The sequence below is a fragment of the Brachionichthys hirsutus genome, chromosome 10 (assembly GCF_040956055.1).
Source record: "Brachionichthys hirsutus isolate HB-005 chromosome 10, CSIRO-AGI_Bhir_v1, whole genome shotgun sequence".
Lineage (NCBI taxonomy): Eukaryota > Metazoa > Chordata > Actinopteri > Lophiiformes > Brachionichthyidae > Brachionichthys > Brachionichthys hirsutus.
In genome coordinates, this window is record NC_090906.1 from 8,937,545 (window position 1) to 8,955,549 (window position 18,005).

At 46.3% G+C, this 18,005-nt stretch overlaps 1 protein-coding gene across 1 annotated transcript; it reads left to right on the top strand.

Annotated features, from left to right (window-relative positions):
- Positions 1 to 618: 618 nt before the first annotated feature.
- Positions 619 to 17,948, top strand: LOC137899958 (pecanex-like protein 3). The gene is made up of 36 exons (XM_068743993.1): positions 619 to 771; positions 1,551 to 1,759; positions 2,005 to 2,110; positions 2,518 to 2,557; positions 2,669 to 2,764; positions 2,889 to 4,658; positions 5,026 to 5,033; positions 5,070 to 5,185; positions 5,485 to 5,654; positions 6,054 to 6,111; positions 6,225 to 6,366; positions 6,723 to 6,880; positions 7,184 to 7,337; positions 7,971 to 8,003; positions 8,441 to 8,612; positions 8,695 to 8,805; positions 8,906 to 8,997; positions 9,083 to 9,192; positions 9,452 to 9,557; positions 9,661 to 9,753; positions 9,847 to 9,997; positions 10,260 to 10,404; positions 10,645 to 10,822; positions 11,020 to 11,128; positions 11,371 to 11,500; positions 11,578 to 11,636; positions 11,714 to 11,929; positions 12,317 to 12,570; positions 12,724 to 12,954; positions 13,250 to 13,353; positions 13,459 to 13,606; positions 13,944 to 14,174; positions 14,270 to 14,544; positions 14,621 to 14,790; positions 14,927 to 15,333; positions 15,591 to 17,948. The coding sequence occupies exons 1-36, from the start codon at positions 619 to 621 to the stop codon at positions 15,741 to 15,743; spliced, it is 6,858 nt and encodes a 2,285-aa protein (XP_068600094.1). The 3' UTR covers positions 15,744 to 17,948.
- The last annotated feature ends 57 nt before the right edge of the window (positions 17,949 to 18,005 follow it).

An 18,005-nucleotide genomic window follows, 5' to 3' on the forward strand; every position in this document is an offset into this window, starting at 1 on the left:
ACGTGAAAATTGAGAATTGCAAGATCTTTAATCGTGTCTGAAGAATATGACAATGACGATATGTGTCTTTGTGAATGCTTCGCATTGTTTGATATACATCTGCTGACAAATGTCGCACGAATTTACGTCATTTTATGTCGCTCGTTCCCACAACTGATTTGTGCATGTGGATTTTTTTTTTTTGCTACATTTGTAATTACGTTGTAATGTTTTGTATAGTTTTACAGTTGAAATGGACCGAATTTATTTCCCCTCTTCTGAAGTTAAAGTTAAAGATGTAGCTTAAATTAAGGAAATAAACCAGTCTTGTTCTTCTTGCAGATGAATGTTTTTTAATGCATTCAGTGGGTTATCAATGTGGCAGAAAGCTACACTCTGCAAAAGCAAAGTTTAGGCTAGAGTGTGGCAGCACAAGTCCAGGGAGAGAAGTGCTGGCAAAAGAATATGCAAGAAGTATTCATATCCAAGATCCTTGATGAAAGAGTCTTGGTTAACCAGCCATCCACAATGGAAGTGCCGTCATAGACACAGGATACTGTGGCTCGAACTGCTGCACGGTTTTTTGAGCTACAGCCTTGGAGGACGCCTTTCAGCTTTTGGTTAACCGAGACGGTGGAGATGGGTTCTCAAGCTCTCCAGATCCTGCGGCAGGGTGTGTGGGCTTCACTTACAGGAGGCTGGTATGTGGACCCCCACCAGAGCACGTTCTCAAACTGTTTTCACCTCTACCTATGGATATTGCTCCTGGCCTTCCCCTTTCTGCTGTACATGGTAAGCACATTTTGACAGCAGATTAACAGCCAGTGTATCTAAATCTAAATGAAGGACGTACTGAATTCAGACTGAAGTGTTTATTAACCATTTATCTATAGAACGGTTGTCTTTAATGCCAGATATGACGGCTGCACAAGCGATTTAATGAATACTTGGTTGACAGATTAGTGGACGGAAGGCCCTACTTGTGCTTGAAAATAACGTTCTAAGTGCAGATGTGAAAAGGCCCAGGAAGTATCAGATGGCCGATAAGAATAGCTGAATCCTACGAAAATGGCCTTGTTTTAAATACTGTTAAAAATCAATAAAATAACGGATGTTTACGTAAAATGGTAGAAAACTTATGCACACTATTATTTTTGACTGATATCGGGATTCAGTGACTTGCTAATTTTTTCATTTCTTTCATTTATTTTTTCCACTGGAAAAAATATAAAGATAATGATCATGATAGGACTTCTGCTGAAGTCTACCAAACAAGCATTTTTTTATGCGGAGACCATGATTTGTATCTCTTTGATGCCTTAATGTTTAATTTTTCAATGGCATATTGTGACATTCTTTTAAAAAAAGGACTGCAGGTTCTTGCAGTTTAGATATTGGACTTCGCCAACCTGTAATTTTGATCATATTTTAGATTAAGGAATTCAACACCTTTAAAACACAGTCAAGTGTTTAGAGTGTCAAAAAAGCAGTGAATGCCTCTTCTTTGCCTGTACTTGCTTGTATTTGCAACACTCAGTAAGCAGTCATTGGTTTTTTTCATTCCTTCACAGGCTGTTCCTCCCAGCTTGGTGATAGCCGGCGTGTACTCCGCTGCGGTGGCCGTGTTTTTCACAGCCATTAAGGTGGTGAACTACCGGCTTCATGCCATGTTTGACCTCGGGGAGATTGTAGAGAAGAAGCAGGCCTCGCTCACAGCTGAAGCCCAAAAGACGGACGAAGGAGAGGAAGGTTCAGGTGCCCATGATGGAAGTCAGCACAGGTAAGAAGTTTTTAATGTATTTATTTAAATAGGGTGGTATTTCAGTACACGTAAATATTAAGAAATTCATAGGATATGATTTGTAAAATATGAAAATGTATTTAGATTATGTTTTCTGCAGTCCATGAACTAAATTCAGTAACTCCATTTCTGGTCAAATAAATGTGCACCTCTGAATATTTGTTTTCTGTCGATAAAGGTTTTCTAAATAAAATATTCTGCGTGTGTGTGTGATTTGCTTCTAGGGATAGTCATGTAGGTGTAGAGATGACCGTGTTTCGAAAGGTCAACTCGACACCCCCAGTGCGCTGTAGCTCCCAGCACTCTCTGTTTGGATTGAACCAGGTGTCGGTGAGATTATTATATTTTCTCGCAGCTTGTATGCATTCTTTTCCTTCTTCCTTTTCTCCAATTTCACTCATAACTTTCTTCGCCTTCCTTTTGCCAATACACTTAGCAGATGGTTCCAAAGACACCGATGTTGTCCTGCTCTTTGTATTACAGGGGTTTGTCAATTTACAACCCGTGCCACTCGCGACTGTTCGACTTTACGACCACTTGTCTGTTATTTTTTGTCTGTTTACGAGGTGTATTTACAACATGCCGGAAAGCCAGCGAGCAAATCGAATGTGCTACAGTTTCTGCGGTCTCAATCACGGAGTCTACCAAGAGGAAATAGCCTCTTTCTCCTCCGATATTTTCCGTATCATGACGCAGCATAGAAGTGAAGTTTATTTTTATCTGTCGTTATTGTTCAGGAGTTCTTGCCACAGTTGGAAGATACAGGGAACACTAAAGGTAAGTATCTTCAATAACTTCTACATTTTTGTCTTTCGTTTGGACAAAATTGAGGTGAGGTTTTGTTTGACATTCACTGCTTTTTCAATTCCTTCCTTCCCTTGACCTCAGAAATCAAAGAACGAATGCGAGAACAAGGATGTAGTAATATGATTGTCACATCAGCTCAACGTGAGATGCTGCGTCAGAGTTCCCAGGACACCATCAGTAAGTCTGCTACTTTTAAGTGACCTGAAATTGGCATTAAACACCTTCTAATTCTGCCTCAGTGGAGACCAGTGCATTCACATTTATTGGGAGCTATTCAGTTCCATGTTGCATGTTGTTACAGGGGCTCCCAGTGCGGTCCAGTCCTGCATTGCTGCTGCTCTGGGAGGGGATTTTCCGAGTCTTTTGGGAATGTCTGCTGTGTCAGCTGGATTCGGAGAACCCAGGACCTGTTTGTCTATCCCCCCTTCACCTTCCAGTCAAGAAGATGGAGGTGAAAAAGAGCAGTTGCAGGAAGTAGAGGAGTTGGAAGAGCATCTGTCTCAGCAGAGTCCTGAGGACAATGGGCTAGGGACCTATTCTCCTCTCGTCCCCTCTGGTGAATCTGGCAGTCTTGGGGATACTCCCCTCAGCCCCCTTATAAGGAGCAGTTTAAGTGAGGAGCTGAGTGAAAATCTCCTGGGTTTGGGCCTTGACCCTGTTGCGTTTGCACCTGGGACTGAGCACCCAGGTAGCCGCAGTGGGGTAGCACTAGCTGCTGGATCCACGGACAGCTGTTTCAGCGCAGGGGGCGCCACCACAGACCGTGAGACACTAAGCACGGTCAGCAGTTACCGCAGTGAAAAAACTGACTCCACTCAGTTGGAAAGTCCTTCGTTCAGCCAGCCACGGCCTACAGATGGCCAAACGTTTGCTTCAGTGCCAGCAATGGTCTCCAACTATCCTGGGCCCACAGAAGATCCAGCAGCACTCGATGGCAGCGACACTGACAACCTGTCAGATAGCGTGCTACTGCGCTCCCCTTCCAAAGAATTCTCCCATAGCCAGGGGCTAGACAGGACACTTGTTGAAGGAGAGGATTTCCCACCTGTCCTCTGTGATATTGCACAACCCACTACTCTCCAGAACTCTTCTCCTTCCAGCAGTGGCCACTCTGAGTTTTGTGATTTAGACAAGAAAGTTTCAGTTCCTCCTCTACCCCCGCCTCGACCAGCCAATTCAGTACCCTCAGGGCTGGCCCTGGGTCTAGTGTGTTCTGAGCCTGCCTTGCCCATATCCTCGACTCCCTTTTCACTCCCCGACCAGTCGTCTCTGCACGCTCAGCAGGTTGTCCGCCCTAAAGACTTAAAGCTGCTGCGGGCCAGCGGCAGTAGTGTTGGGCACAGGCCAGGGAGGAGGAAAGTTCCACGAAGGCGAGCTGGAGCAGGAAGCAGCAGTTTTGACTGTGGCTCTTACCGGCGTCACCACAATCACAGGCAACACAGAGATTACATCCCAGTGCGCAACCGGCTGGGCACGAAAGCTTACAGCGAGAGTTTATTTGAGGATTCTAGCGACGACGATGACGGAAGTGACATGAGTGCTGGTTCTAGTCTGGGCTCTCAGCGCCGATACAGTTCGGATGATGACGATGACGACGACGACTCCAGTTCGTCTACCTCTTGCTACTCTCCAGACCTTGCGAACACTGGCATTCCGTCCCCATTGTCCCCTGCTGCTCAGCTGCCCACCCCAAGGGAAGGAGATTTACCCGAAACTGCTGGCCCCTCAACTTCTCATGCTGCTCAGCGCTCCTCTAGCACAGCTAGCGCTAAGACTCACGCACGTGTGCTAAGTATGGATGGGCCGGGTGGAGGCCAGAGCAACGCCGAGGTTCTGCCCTCCACTCTGCTTACTATGCCCTCCGCCTCTACACCTGCACCTCGCACTCTCACCATTTCCAAGTCTGATCTGGAAGCCCGCATTATTCAAACGGATAGTTTACCTGGAACACATCATCATCATCATCATCATCATCATCATCATCGGCTGGATTCTCTTGGAGGCTCCTGGACTGGGAACCAGATGGGCTGGAGATCAGAAGAGTTGGTTGAAGAGGGCGCCGTTGGAGGAGGTGAGTTTTGTGGGCCCTTAATAAAAAATAATTACCTCCTAGTTTTTGGTTCAGAAGATGGTAGAACCTTGGATGCAGCTACGCCACTGCTAATCAGTCATGTATCATAAAGGAGAAATGTACGTTGATTTATACCAAAGAAAATGTATTCAGTTGGGCACCTTCAAAGATAAACATACTATCGTTATGAAACTAAAACCGAAACACATTAAGTGGTGATTCTAGCCTGCTTTATTAAGTAATGGTCATGTGTTTGGGTTTTTACCAGCAATATGGGGCAGGATGCAAAATGTGTATATACGGATATATTTGTAAGGCTTGGTGTAATGTTTCCCCCATTTACGAAGGGGCAGTAATGTAATGCAAGCGACTGATGTAACTGAAATCCCGTCTCCAGCGGCGGTTGCAGAGGATGGTGGCAAAAACGATGCAGTCAGCAGCGTTAAGAGGACCCAGGCCATCCGTAGGAGACACAATGCTGGGAGCAACCCTACACCGCCCCCGTCCACCATGGGGTCCCCTCCCAGGTTAGTCAAATAAGCAGAGTGGCGATTATAGTCCGTTCTTTGTCTTAAATCTAACTTTGTTTTGCCCCGACCCCGCAGAAGCCAGACATGTTTACAGCATGATCGTTTGAAGAACTGTAATTAAATGACTACTTTTGTCAATAAGGAAAATCTTTTATTCTCTCAATAAAGAATATGGTCAGCAGTTTTTGCAGAAATTAATAATAAAACGTAAGATAGATCCTATGTTCTTGGGAACATTCCAGTTTCAGCTGCACAGAATTCGTTTGTTGTCGCATGATTTGTGTTTCTCTTCCTAGCCTTCAGGACCTCCAGCGGGCACGGACCTCCTCTCATTCCCGAACCCGCGCCCTTCCTTCAGCCTTACAGTTTGCTTCCTCGCTCCTACTGCCCCGCAGCGGCATCCATGAGGCCTCCACTTTCGATGACACTTCGGAGGGGGCAGTGCACTATTTCTATGATGAGAGCGGTGAGCCAGTGGGGTTGGCGTCTGTCCCTTAAATATAAACCTGTACTCCTCTCGGCTTAGTTTTAAGACGGAGCACTCAAGGAGCCTGTTGATGTGGCTTTATCCACAGGGTTGTAACAAAAACACATTTTAGAAACAAAGAGTTGAAGTTGTCCTTTCCTCAGCAAGGCACAGTGTCTTCCTGGAATTGTATTGTCAGCAGGAAGTTGTAAGACAACCTGCAAATATTTCTCTTGTGAGCTTTTCCCCCACATAGCATCATATTTCTTAAAAGGGCATGTGTGAAGGATATTAACCTTTTCATCTAACCCTTGGCAAGTAACTGAGCAGGAATAGTTTTCCAGGGTGTTTTATTCTCTCCTGAAAGCATCGTTTTTTTTCTTCCTTATTGTTCAACAGGAGTGAAACGATCCTACACATTCGGACCTGCTGGTGGGGGCTACGAAGATCCAGTTCAGTAAGTTAAAACGTTTTTAGTGCCAGGTTGTTGTTTCTTAAGACTACATAATTACATTTAAGAAAACCTTGACTAACAACTTCAATTAAAGCCATAATATTTTACTCTTCCAGGGAAAGGGAGAGACAATCCCAGTCTTCAAGCTTCACCTCTACTGAGGTCCAGGATGGAGCACCAGTCCTGTCCATTCTCCAACCCAGACCTGTGGTCTTGCAGGGCATGCAAGTGCGCAGGGTGCCTCTGGAAATGCCTGAGGTGAGCAGTATTTGTTTGTTCTTACATTTGTTGAAATCATGTAAATGTCTGCAGCAATTACCGGTTTCATGGTAGAACATTTTAAAATGACTCATTAGAAAAAAAAGGTGTCTGACTTTGAACTCAAACAAAGAAAAGAGTTTAAAGAAGAAATTCCAGTGTTTTCTTCTTGAAGCCAAAGGAAGCCAGGCTTCCCCTGTTTTTTTCAGATGTAGTTTTAATTTGACTAAAAAATGGCTTCCTTAAAAAAAAACTGGTTGTTTTCTGAGACGATCATCCTTCCGTTGTAAATCTAGTCAGGCCTTTTTCTGCCTTTTACCATCACAGACTCTTTTTTACTCTCACCTCATCTGTAGTTTGATCTGGATCACGAGTCTCTCCAAGAGTCCCAAGAAAACACTCTGATGATTGAGGAGAAGGCCAAGCCCAAACAGTATTATCGCTTCTGGGTGCTGCCCGGGAAATGGCTGCGGGTTCGGTATGATCGATTGGCTCTCCTGGCCTTATTGGACAGGTAAGCTGGGCTGTTGGAGCAGGGGAAGAGCTCACGCTTGTTGATCCCCGGGACACGGCAAGGCATTTTGTATTCTGCGATCCCTAATATTGAATAATGTGTAAACGTTATACTTTCAGCACTGGCTATGATGTCCAGCACCGTTTAGCTACTCAGTCCAGTCATAACATTGTCTCAGTTCCAATGAGTTCTCATCATTGTTAATGTCCAGAAGATAAAAATAATATCCTTTGGTGTTGAGGGTTTATCTAATAACCTGTTAAGTTGCCCAGAAATGGATTTCTCTGCTTGGTTTTGCCACAGGAACCGTCGCGTGGCAGAGAACGTGTTTGCCGTGGTGTTGGCGAGTCTGGTGTCATTCTTGGGCTTTCTGCTGCTGCTCCAGGGCTTTTTCAGAGACATCTGGGTCTTCCAGTTCTGCCTGGTCATTGCTAGCTGCCAGTATTCTTTACTGAAGGTGATTATTATTCAATAAAAAAAATCTGATCGAATTTGTTATTTGTTTATCATATTGGTATTTCTGATACGAATGGTGAATCTGCAGAGACTGTATGATGTATGATTGCCTTCCTGAACTCCCGGTCCTTTCTGTTTTCCACACTGACTGACAGTAATATTTATTTGAGTGTTGCATCACAGATTCTGACACACAATGATAAAGGCAGTGTGTCTATTTTACTCTAGTGGTTAACCACTTAACCGGGGCTGCGTGTTGCTTTTCAAAGAACACCACATCCGCTGCTCAGATTAAATCAAGGTCACTACAGTTTGTTTAAAGATCTGTTCACAGTAGCTTTGTTGGAGCTGAATGACGGCTGGCAAAAAATGTCAGACATGCCAGAAAGCCCCAGCAGCTAAATTGTTAAATTGTGCAGTTTGTCAGATGTTATAAGCTCCTCTCAAATGTAACAGCAAACTACATAAGAGCGATCTCAAACTGAACTCTACAAAATAGGATCCAAGTTATTCAGGAATAAGTTTAAAGAACAATTAAGCTTATCTTTTAAATATTGTATTTAAGCAATTCTTTTGTACGGCTATTTACTTCGCAGAATCTTCGAGATTGAAATGCTCTTCCTCTTTATTTCAGAGCGTACAACCCGATGCAGCTTCTCCCATGCACGTGAGTGCTGCTTTACCATTTTTTTGGAATGATTGTTCATATTGTTTCTTATTGTACCGTTATGATGATAGATCAATCAGTCTTTGTCAAAAACGGATGACAGACATGCCTGTAGTGTCGACATGAAAAAAAAAAGCACAAAACGTTCAAATTACTGCCTTGATAACCGAAATGTTGACATTAGTTTAAAATCTGCTTTCTAATGATTGTCTATATGACGGTGTCGTGGTTTCAAACCCTGGACGATGCATGTTTTAGATATTTCTCTCTTCCAAGACGCCACCAGTTACAAGATTGCTTGAAGCTCTGAAGGAGCAACTCGATTGTTTCAAACCTGTGTGTTTCAGCAGTTAAGTGTTTAAAGCTTGCAGGGCAAGGCTCCCCGAGGCAAAGTAAACAATCTATTGTGCCTTGTCTTGCTGTTTGTAATTTAACAGGGTCACAACTGGATCATTGTGTATAGTCGGCCAGTCTACTTCTGCTTGTGCTGCGCGATGATCTGGATCTTCGACATATCGGGGCGCTCCAGCAGCCTGCAGCCGTTCTCCCTCTACGGAGTCACCTTCTTCTCTGCAGACTTCCTGCTCTGTGTCAGGGATGTGCTTGTTGGTTAGTTCACAGACAGGACACTTTCTACACCAGCTTCACCACGCCCACAAAGATGGCTAAACACCTCTGTCTTGTCTCGCAGTTCTCGCCTTGTGTTTCCCGGTCATCTTCCTGTTTGGGTTGCTACCTCAGGTCAATACTTTTGTGATGTGTCTGCTGGAGCAGATTGACATGCACATTTTCGGTGGAACTGGTAAGAGCAGGCCTTCACAGGAATATTGAGGATGAAATTGTCCTTTGAGAAGCTGCACATGGTTAGTTTTTTCCCCCCCTTCCTTCTGCTCGTTTCCCAGCCACCACCAGCCCCCTCTCGTCTCTGTTCAGCCTCACACGCAGCATCCTGGCGGCTGCTCTGCTGTATGGATTTTGCCTCGGGGCTATCAGTGTAAGTGGAACAGAGACGCCACATTTGAACAATATTTGTATTTGAACAATGTCTAATTGCATGTTTTGATGTGTTCTCACCATAGGCGCCGTGGGGGGATGCCCATGTGCCAGTGCTCTTCTCTGTGTTCTGTGGCCTACTACTGGCCCTATCCTACCACCTTAGTCGCCAAAGCAGCGACCCTACCATCCTATGGTCAGTGCTTCCTTTCGCCTTGCCATTGAACATCTTGTGTTTGGATGAATCTTTAAAATTTCATGAGGAACCTCCTGACAAGAAATGTAATACATATGTTTTTAGAATTTTCTTATTATTGGCAAATATATTTGGCCTTTAGTTCTTCTGTTTTTTTCCCAAGAGTCCTTCTTTGGCGTTGCAACTGTTTAGTTTAAAATTTACACCTCAGCTTTTTGTTGCAGTCGTGGTTCATTTTTGTTTCTTCTGCTTACATCAGGTCGCTCGTTCGGTCAAAGTTATTCCAGGAATTGGAGAACCGACCCCCAGAAGAACCTCCCGTGGAGATCAAGGACCCGCTTCCAGAGAAGCTGCAGAACTCTGTGGTAAAGATTGCAGCTCAATTGCAGCTTCTCTTTTGATTTCCCCGTCAGTCATTTTAAAGTTTTTGCTCATTTTCTCTCTCTCTCTCTCTCTCTCTCTCTACAGAAGGAGATTCTGCATTCAGACCTTGTTATGTGTCCTCTAATGGCTGTCATAACCTTCGCCATCAGTGTCAGCACAGTATTCATCGCCCTTCGAGTTAGTTTGAGCAGAGTTTTCGGATACGTCTGAGAAATGCCTTCGGATTTGTTTTTCTGCTAACTTTTCTTATTTTCTTTTTCTCATCCCCAGCCTGCTCTTAGTTTTGTCTTGTACATCCTGGCCGGAGTTGTTGGCTTCATTACGCACTATATCCTGCCTCAGCTCCGCAAGCAGCTGCCATGGTTCTGCCTGTCTCACCCTGTGCTCCGGTCTCGGGAGTACAGCCAGTTTGAGGTCCGAGGTGAGTGTGTGATTGCTCTTTTTAGCTCTTTTATTCATTACAATGTTTTCCGTTCTCCTTCTAGGGCTGTTATTTGATAACAGAGAGAGCATCCTCAGCTAAGGATATTAATCTTTATATATATATATATATATAAATAAATTCCTCTGTACTAATCTCACAGCTGTGAAAAGATTTAAGGAGAACATGATTTGGAAAGGTACAGTTTGGACTGTGAGTCTCCCCGGCGGGCTTCTCAGATGTTTCTTTTCGTTTGCACCAGATGCTGCTCAGCTGATGTGGTTTGAGAAGCTCTATGCGTGGCTTCAGTGTGTGGAGAAATATGTCATCTACCCGGCCGTGGTGCTGAACTCCCTCACCGCAGAAGCGCAAAATGTGGGCCAGAGCCACAAAGACCTGGACATCTAGTAAGGCTTCCCTCACTCTGCTCCCAGAGGACATATGCTGTTAGCTGTGTGTGCGTTGGAATCATTGAACATAACCTGATCATGCGTATCCATCTTATCTTCAAACAACAGGCGATGCGTAGAATGCTATCTCAGGTGTTTCCCTTTTCACTCAGTGTGAAGCTGTACATATTCCAAGGTCTCTCATACCATCCCTTACCAACATAGCACTGATTTCTGCTCCATCTGCTTCCCTTCCAGCAGCCGAGCCCTCTTCATCTCGGTAGCGGGCCTGAAGCTACTTCGTTCGTCCTTCTGCGCCCCGTCGCAGCAGTACGTCACGCTGTGCTTCACCGCGCTCTTCTTTCAGTTCGACTATCCACACTTCTCAGAGACCTTCCTCATCGACTACTACTTCATGTCGATTGTCTTCAGCAAGGTTGGGATGTACATTCTGTCATGTTGGGATACTAATCAGAAATGATGTGAATCATACCCTCTTACTCAGGTCAGCAGATATTCAAAGGGTATTAGATTACTCTTGCGTGTTTTTGCTGTATCACCAGTACAGTGTCTCTGTGGTCGTGTGAATATGGCTGACTGTCTGTTTTATTTATTCCTCCTTTGAATTCTCAGATGTGGGACCTGCTGTATAAGCTGCGCTTCGTTTTGACTTACATCGCCCCCTGGCAGATCACCTGGGGCTCAGCCTTCCACGCCTTCGCTCAACCCTTTGCCGTGCCTCGTATCCTTCTGTGTGTTTGACGTTAATGGCCACTTAAGCAGCCAGTGCGATCTAGTGCAGCAGCACAAACCTCGTCCTCGACAGCTGCAGCGCTCAACATGAGCCGAACGTGGTTGACTTTGTTTTAATATGGGTTTAATCGAATTATCCAGGAGGAGCTGTTGTTGCACATTATTCAAGTATTAAAGTCTGTCCTCCAGGTGTGTTTTGTTGATGAGAAATCTTTAACTCGTGTTCTTCAGACTCTGCCGTGCTTTTTGTCCAAGCCATATTTTCGGCTCTCTTCTCCACCCCTCTCAATCCTGTTCTTGGCAGTGCGGTGTTTGTCACCTCGTACACCCGGCCTGTAAAATTCTGGGAGCGTGACTACAAGTATGCATTTTTTTCGGGGGGGTTCTGAAGTCAATTAAAATGAGTTAAATTTTGACGCTAGTTTGTCCTGTTTGCAGCACCAAGCGTGTCGACCATTCCAACACCAGACTTGCCACTCAGCTGGACCGCAACCCAGGTAGGCCGTAACCGAACCACAACCCTGCTGATCAGCGCTCTGACTCCTTTTTGTGATGCTTTCTGTGTTTTTAACAGGCGCTGATGACAACAACCTGAACTCTATCTTCTACGAGCACCTGACGCGCTCTCTGCAGCACAGCTTGTGTGGAGACCTGCTTCTGGGCCGCTGGGGCAACTACGCTACAGGCGACTGCTTCATCCTGGCGTCGGACTACCTCAACGCCCTGGTGCACATCATCGAGATTGGGAACGGCCTCGTCACCTTCCAGCTGAGAGGTCTAGAGTTCAGAGGTTAGTAGCGGGGATGAGGAAGGCTGGCAGATTCTCATGTGTGCTCATAGAATATTCTATGATACTCACGGAGATCGTGATGTTTTGGCCCAGTCCGTAGTACGAATGTAAAAAAAAAAGGCCCTAATGACTTTGTTAGATATTTAAAGATACAGGTCATCTTTACAAATGTTTATTTGTTTCTTTTAAATATTTTTGTGCCATGTAGTTAATGTTGATTTTTATTCTGGTAGTCATTTATTTGTATTTTGTTTATGTAAACATATATTTTAAATCCATTTTAAAGGACATACATTTGGCTTGCAGTATTTTAGAATCATACGAAGGGAAGCCGATTGCTTGATTGCTTGTGCTGTTCTGGTCCTCACCCGTTTGCCTCCTTTCTAGGTACCTACTGTCAGCAGAGGGAAGTGGAGGCCATCACCGAGGGTGTAGAGGAGGACGAGGGTTGTTGCTGCTGTGAGCCCGGCCACCTCCCTCACATGCTGTCGTTCAACGCTGCCTTCGGGCAGCGCTGGCTGGCTTGGGAGGTCGCCGCCACAAAGTACGTGTTGGAGGGCTACAGCATCAGCGACAACAATGCAGCCTCCATGTTACAAGTTTTCGATCTCCGTAAGATCCTCATCACTTACTATGTCAAGGTAAGCTGAGGAGTCCAGATAGTCTGCCATCGCCTGATTCTTGTCCACATTTGGATCAAATTCTTTTTCATAATGTGAGATATATATATATTTTTTAAAGCTTACGACGTTGAAGTGAAACGATTGTCTAATCTTAAATCTGCCCTCAAACAGAGCATCGTCTACTACGTGAGTCGATCCTCGAAGCTGGAAGCCTGGCTGGCGAATGAGACGGTTCAGGAGGCGCTGCGGCCTTGTCTCGGCCCGAACTACGTAGATGGCGACCCCACCTTCAACCTGAACATTGATGAGGACTACGACCACAGGGCCTCTGGCATCACTCTGTCCTCTTTCTGCATGGTTTACCTGGACTGGATTCAGTATTGCAACAGCAGGCGGCAAACGGTCAGACTCTTATGCCACAAATCTCCCTCGGCTCGCAGTGGTCTTTGTTTTCCCTTTTCCCCGTTCTGCTGCTATCCGCTTTCTGTAAAGTAAAGTTAAAACCTCACACAAAATTCATCTGTAGATCAAATCGAACAAATCAATTTTAGCAGCAAGACGTTGAATAACAGTCTTATTGTAAAGTTTTAACATCAGTCAGTGTTTGAGCGTCATCCTCGCTCAAACCGGGTTGTTTATTTCTAACGAAATAAATCTCTAACGTTGAATTGTTTCTAATTTCTATATTCTGACGTAGCCGGTGACGTGTGACAGAGATTCTCCACTAGTCAACCTGTGCTTCGGGCTGTGCATCCTGGGAAGACGAGCTCTGGGCACGGCATCCCACAGCATGTCTGCAAGGCAAGTGTAAAAAGGCCACCCGTTGTTTCACACACACACACACACACGAGGTGTGTGTCAGCAATATGCAAGAGGCATTAATTCATTGTTTATCTCGTGGGACAGCTTGGAGCCGTTTCTCTACGGCCTCCATGCGCTCTTCAAGGGAGACTTCCGCATCACGTCTCCCAGGGATGAGTGGGTGTTTGCAGATATGGATCTGCTGAATCGCGTTGTGGCGCCAGGGGTGCGGATGTCCCTCAAATTACATCAGGTAGCACTCGCGGAAGAAGAAAACTGCTTTTAGACTAAGATAGGAAGATCATTTGTATTGTCCCTGAACTGTTACCGACCTTTTAACCAGCTCAAGCTCAGTTATATGCCGAGTGCCCCAGTTTTCCAAGCCCCACAGAATATTCTTTACTCTGCAAACGCCGAATCTACCAAATGAAATATTAAAATTGTGTTCCTATCATTTTTCGTTCTGGAGCCTATTGGCCGTCGAAGAGAGGCAGATTTCAATGTCAGGGGTTGGCAGTGAACGTCCTGGGTTTTTAAAAACCCGTCTTTAGACATGAACGGCACTCAAAGAGTTAACCCGTCTCCTCCAGGACCACTTCACATCGCCAGACGAGTACGAGGATCCAGTGGTTCTGTACGACGCCGTCACCGCCAACGAGGAGAAGATGCTGATATCTCACGAGGGTGACCCCGTGTGGCGCAGCGCTATCCTAGCGAACATGCCCTCGCTGTTGGCGCTGCGCCACATAATGGACGACGGAAGCGACGAGTACAAGATCATCATGCTCAACAAGCGGTTCCTCAGCTTCCGAGTGATCAAGGTCCCCGATTCAACCTGTCTCTGCTTTGATGTTTTCCTCCTGAACTTGCTGTTTGACCAGCTTTATGCCCCCCCCCCCCCCCCCCCCCCCTACAGGTTAATCGAGAGTGCGTGCGGGGGTTGTGGGCGGGGCAGCAGCAGGAGCTGGTTTTCCTGCGAAATCGCAACCCAGAGCGCGGCAGCATTCAAAACGCCAAACAGGCACTGAGGAATATGATCAACTCTTCGTGCGACCAGCCCATCGGCTACCCCATCTACGTATCCCCCCTGACGACCTCGTACGCTGGGGGGCACGGCCAGCTCCGGTCAGTGTGGGGGGGGCCCGTCAGCCCACACAACATCTACACCTGGCTCATCAGCAGCTGGGGCAGGTACGTGACCCGAAACGCCGCGTGCCGAATGCGCACGCAGTCTGAAGCCCGGACGCTGACGCGCGTCTCCCCGCAGGTTACAGAAGGGTTGTGGCGCCGGCTGCAACAGCGGTGGGAACATCGAGGACTCGGACTGCGGAGGCGGCGCCGCCTCCATTTCTGCCAACCCAGCCGTTCACACCGCCCAGAACGCGCCGGCCTCCGGCCTTCCTCAGCCGCACATCACCACGATCCAGCCCTCCTTGGGTAAGAGCCAAGACTCGGCCTGTTTACCATTCAGGTTACATGTGGGGGAGAAATGATACCAAAATGACATGCTAGTCTGAGTTAGCTTCTTGTTAGCACACACAGCATCACAGATCAGGCTTGTCTTCCATTTCAGGTACAGACAACCCTGTGGGTCCGTCCCTGAACTGGCCTCATCATCCCCAACCGCTCCCATTAGCTCTGCTCGGCCAATCGGAGTGCAGGATGGAGGCGGGTCTCCTCACATCCTTGCAGCGTACATCGTCCATCCAGGGGCTCCTGGGCCAGCAGCTGTCCAGCTCCCAGCTGTCCTTCAGCGGTTCTGTGGCTCCAGCCGCTGTGCCAGGGCCGGAGCGCTTCAGTCTCCTGGAGAACTCCGGGCTCCGGGCGGGCCAGCGGGGGGCCGGCCTCGGCCTCGGCCAGGGCGGGGGGCTGCACTACGAGAGCCACATCGGCAAATGGAGTTTCTCTGGCAGGAAGGGCTTTAATGGACCGGCTGCAGTGGAGGGGGAAGGAGCAGCAGTTCAGACGATACGCACGCCGGTGAGGAGGCGACGGTTTCATTAACTCCTCGTCGGGCGGATTCAGTAACGTAAATGGATATCGCTGCACTGATGTTATTTTAGAAAGGTCAACAAATGTTATATCGGACAAAAACATTTTGTACCTTGTTGAAATTATTGCATCTGTTTGGTTTTTATTGATAGATTTTTTTTTTTAACACGCTCAGCAGTTATTGTAAATTGTAAAAATCACAACTAATTCTGCAGAGCTTTAAAGACACGCCTCCTCTCTTGCAGCCCAGTCCTCCTGCCCGCCTCCAGGAAGCCGGTCTGACACAAGATCCTCTGGGAGCCACTCAGACGATGGCTCCACACCTCCTGACGGCGGGGGATCCTCCCGCCCCCCGAGAGGAACCCACAGAGCTGCCTTTACTTGAGCACCTGCGCTGAGTCTGCCCTGGCGCGACCCACGTGAGATATCAGACCGGACTCATTCCAGCCTTCGAGGCTCACTGCGGCCGCCCCCGGTCCAACAAGCTCCTGTCCTTCAACACGTCCACGTCGATACTGGATGGATTTGGTCGTGTCTCCTCGTCGCCCAAAGGGGTTCGGCGTCTGTCGCCACGCAGTGCTGAGCATGTTGAGGAATGTTGAGGAATAAACGAGACCACCCGTTTATTCCAAAGTCAGAGTTCATCAATAGTCACGATGAAAACTATTAAAAGTTGTTTTGGGGGGGGTTCTTTCTGACAAAGACACTCCGTGTCTCTCTGGACAAGGTTGGGACAGTAGTGGCAGGCCAGAAAGGCCAGTGCAATTCTAAGGGATGCTTTGCTTGAGGATTTATTATTTTTATATACTGGAGAGGAAAGGAAAGCCTCTGACTTTCACTCACTTGACATTTGCAGCAATGCACCCCCACCCCCATCATTATTTTAGTGATTTCACACTCTGTTGCTGTATGTACAGATTAAAGAGACGAAGAAACCACAATACGCCTTTTGGATTTTCCCGTTTTACCGCACTCGCGTGTCAATATTCAATAGTACGTGTTTCTCACCGTTCTACATATTCAACAGGAATAAGATGGGTCTCCCCAAAAGGTTGTTATCTTGTCTTCTGGTCCGTTTCTTTAAGAAAATCAAAATTCAACAGACCTATCTAGGAGCAACGTTCAGGACGGGGAGCCTTAACCGCTCGCCTCCAGTCGGGTTCCTCAGTCCCACGGGGTCAGAATCGCAAACGAAAAAGAAAAAACCGAAGTGTCAAATGTTCAGCCTTGTATTTTCTTTTGATGAGTGGAATGTCATTTTGTTTGTTGTTTTTTTACTTGAAGAATCTAAAGTTCCTTAGTGTTTAACGGAGTCTTTTTTTTGGGCGGGGGGGCTGCTATGATGTCGTCCCTGGTCAGATCCACTCAGCTCATGACTTCAGCAGGGATCCAGGCGGTTGTCTGGGCTCCTCTGTTTTCTTTACCTTCTGTGGCACCTCCCGTTGGTATAATTCTGCTAATAGACCCACGACTGCTGCGGCTCCTTCGTGGTTCAATCCAGCGTTTTAGTTGGAAATAAACATTTGAATAAATACTGAAAGCAAAGGTGGAATATTTATGTGATTAATAATTTCTTTAACGGGATCTGTCGTGCTGATGTATCAAATTGAAACTCTGCCTTCTGTCATCTGTACCCCTCCCCTCAATTTAATTGGCCTCATCACATCTGCATCATCTCCCCAACGGCTGTCTTTTCTTTTTCTTTTAAAGTGTGTAACACTGCCATACAATATCATGGCAGGTTCAGATGTGTTCTGCATGCTGTTTATTGAATCCCAACATCTGAAGGAGGAACACTCCTTATTTAGCTTTTTCTGTTTCCACTTTTTAAAAAATCTTCAGCGGCTCTCAGATTTCTGTTTGTCTCGGCTGACGAATTCCCGATAGGCGAACGGTTTTGTCATCGTCCCTCTGGAAACGTGATCCTTTTGACTCAGGAAAAACAGACTTCCCGATCAGTGCCGTTATGTTTTTTTCCCTCCTCTGTCATCGCCTATCCAAAGCAACAGGGAGTATTGTTTTATTTTCATTGCTGGGAGTGAGAAAAGCAGAAAGATCAAACAGACCTGAGGTTAAAAAAGAAACTATTTCGTGATCTCTGAAATGATGCAGAGCATGTTTCGTACATAAATCTTTAAAATATAAATCTATTTTATTATTCAATTTTCTTTTACAGTCAAGACACTATGTTGAGGTTGAACCTTTGTGTTTCCCCTTCGGTGGGGGTGGGGGGGCACCTTGAAATGTGCAGTTTGGGAAGAATCTATTTTTCATCATACACCACCCCACGTTGTTTTGTTTTTAGTTCTTTTGGGAGAGGGGTCTTCTATTTAATAACTTTAATTTGATGTGCAGTATTTTTATGTCCCCCCCCCCCCCTCCTCCTGTTTAAATTAAAGGTTTTTTGTGTCTGTTTGCATATGAAATGTCGTGATTTAATTTCCATGCAGTGTTTTTAATGGGCTTCAGTTTTCTTCTCTGGGCTTTCAGTCCCTTCCTGTCCATGGTGATGCATCCGTGTCCACACCTGGACATTTTGGGGGGGGGGGACTGATTTACAGTCAGACCTTTTGTGTAAACTTAATGTATGACTGTATAAATTGAAGTTTGAAGACGAGGCTTTGGGTTTGCCGTGAGGACCTGATTACTGGCGGCTGTTG

Excerpts from the sequence above, each read along its gene's own strand:
- LOC137899958 (XM_068743993.1), top strand. The coding sequence starts at position 619 with ATGGGTTCTCAAGCTCTCCAGATCCTGCGGCAGGGTGTGTGGGCTTCA. Across the intron at positions 1,760-2,004 it reads CATGATGGAAGTCAGCACAG|GGATAGTCATGTAGGTGTAG; the intron begins GTAAGAAGTTTT and ends ATTTGCTTCTAG. Across the intron at positions 8,613-8,694 it reads TGTCAGGGATGTGCTTGTTG|TTCTCGCCTTGTGTTTCCCG; the intron begins GTTAGTTCACAG and ends CTTGTCTCGCAG.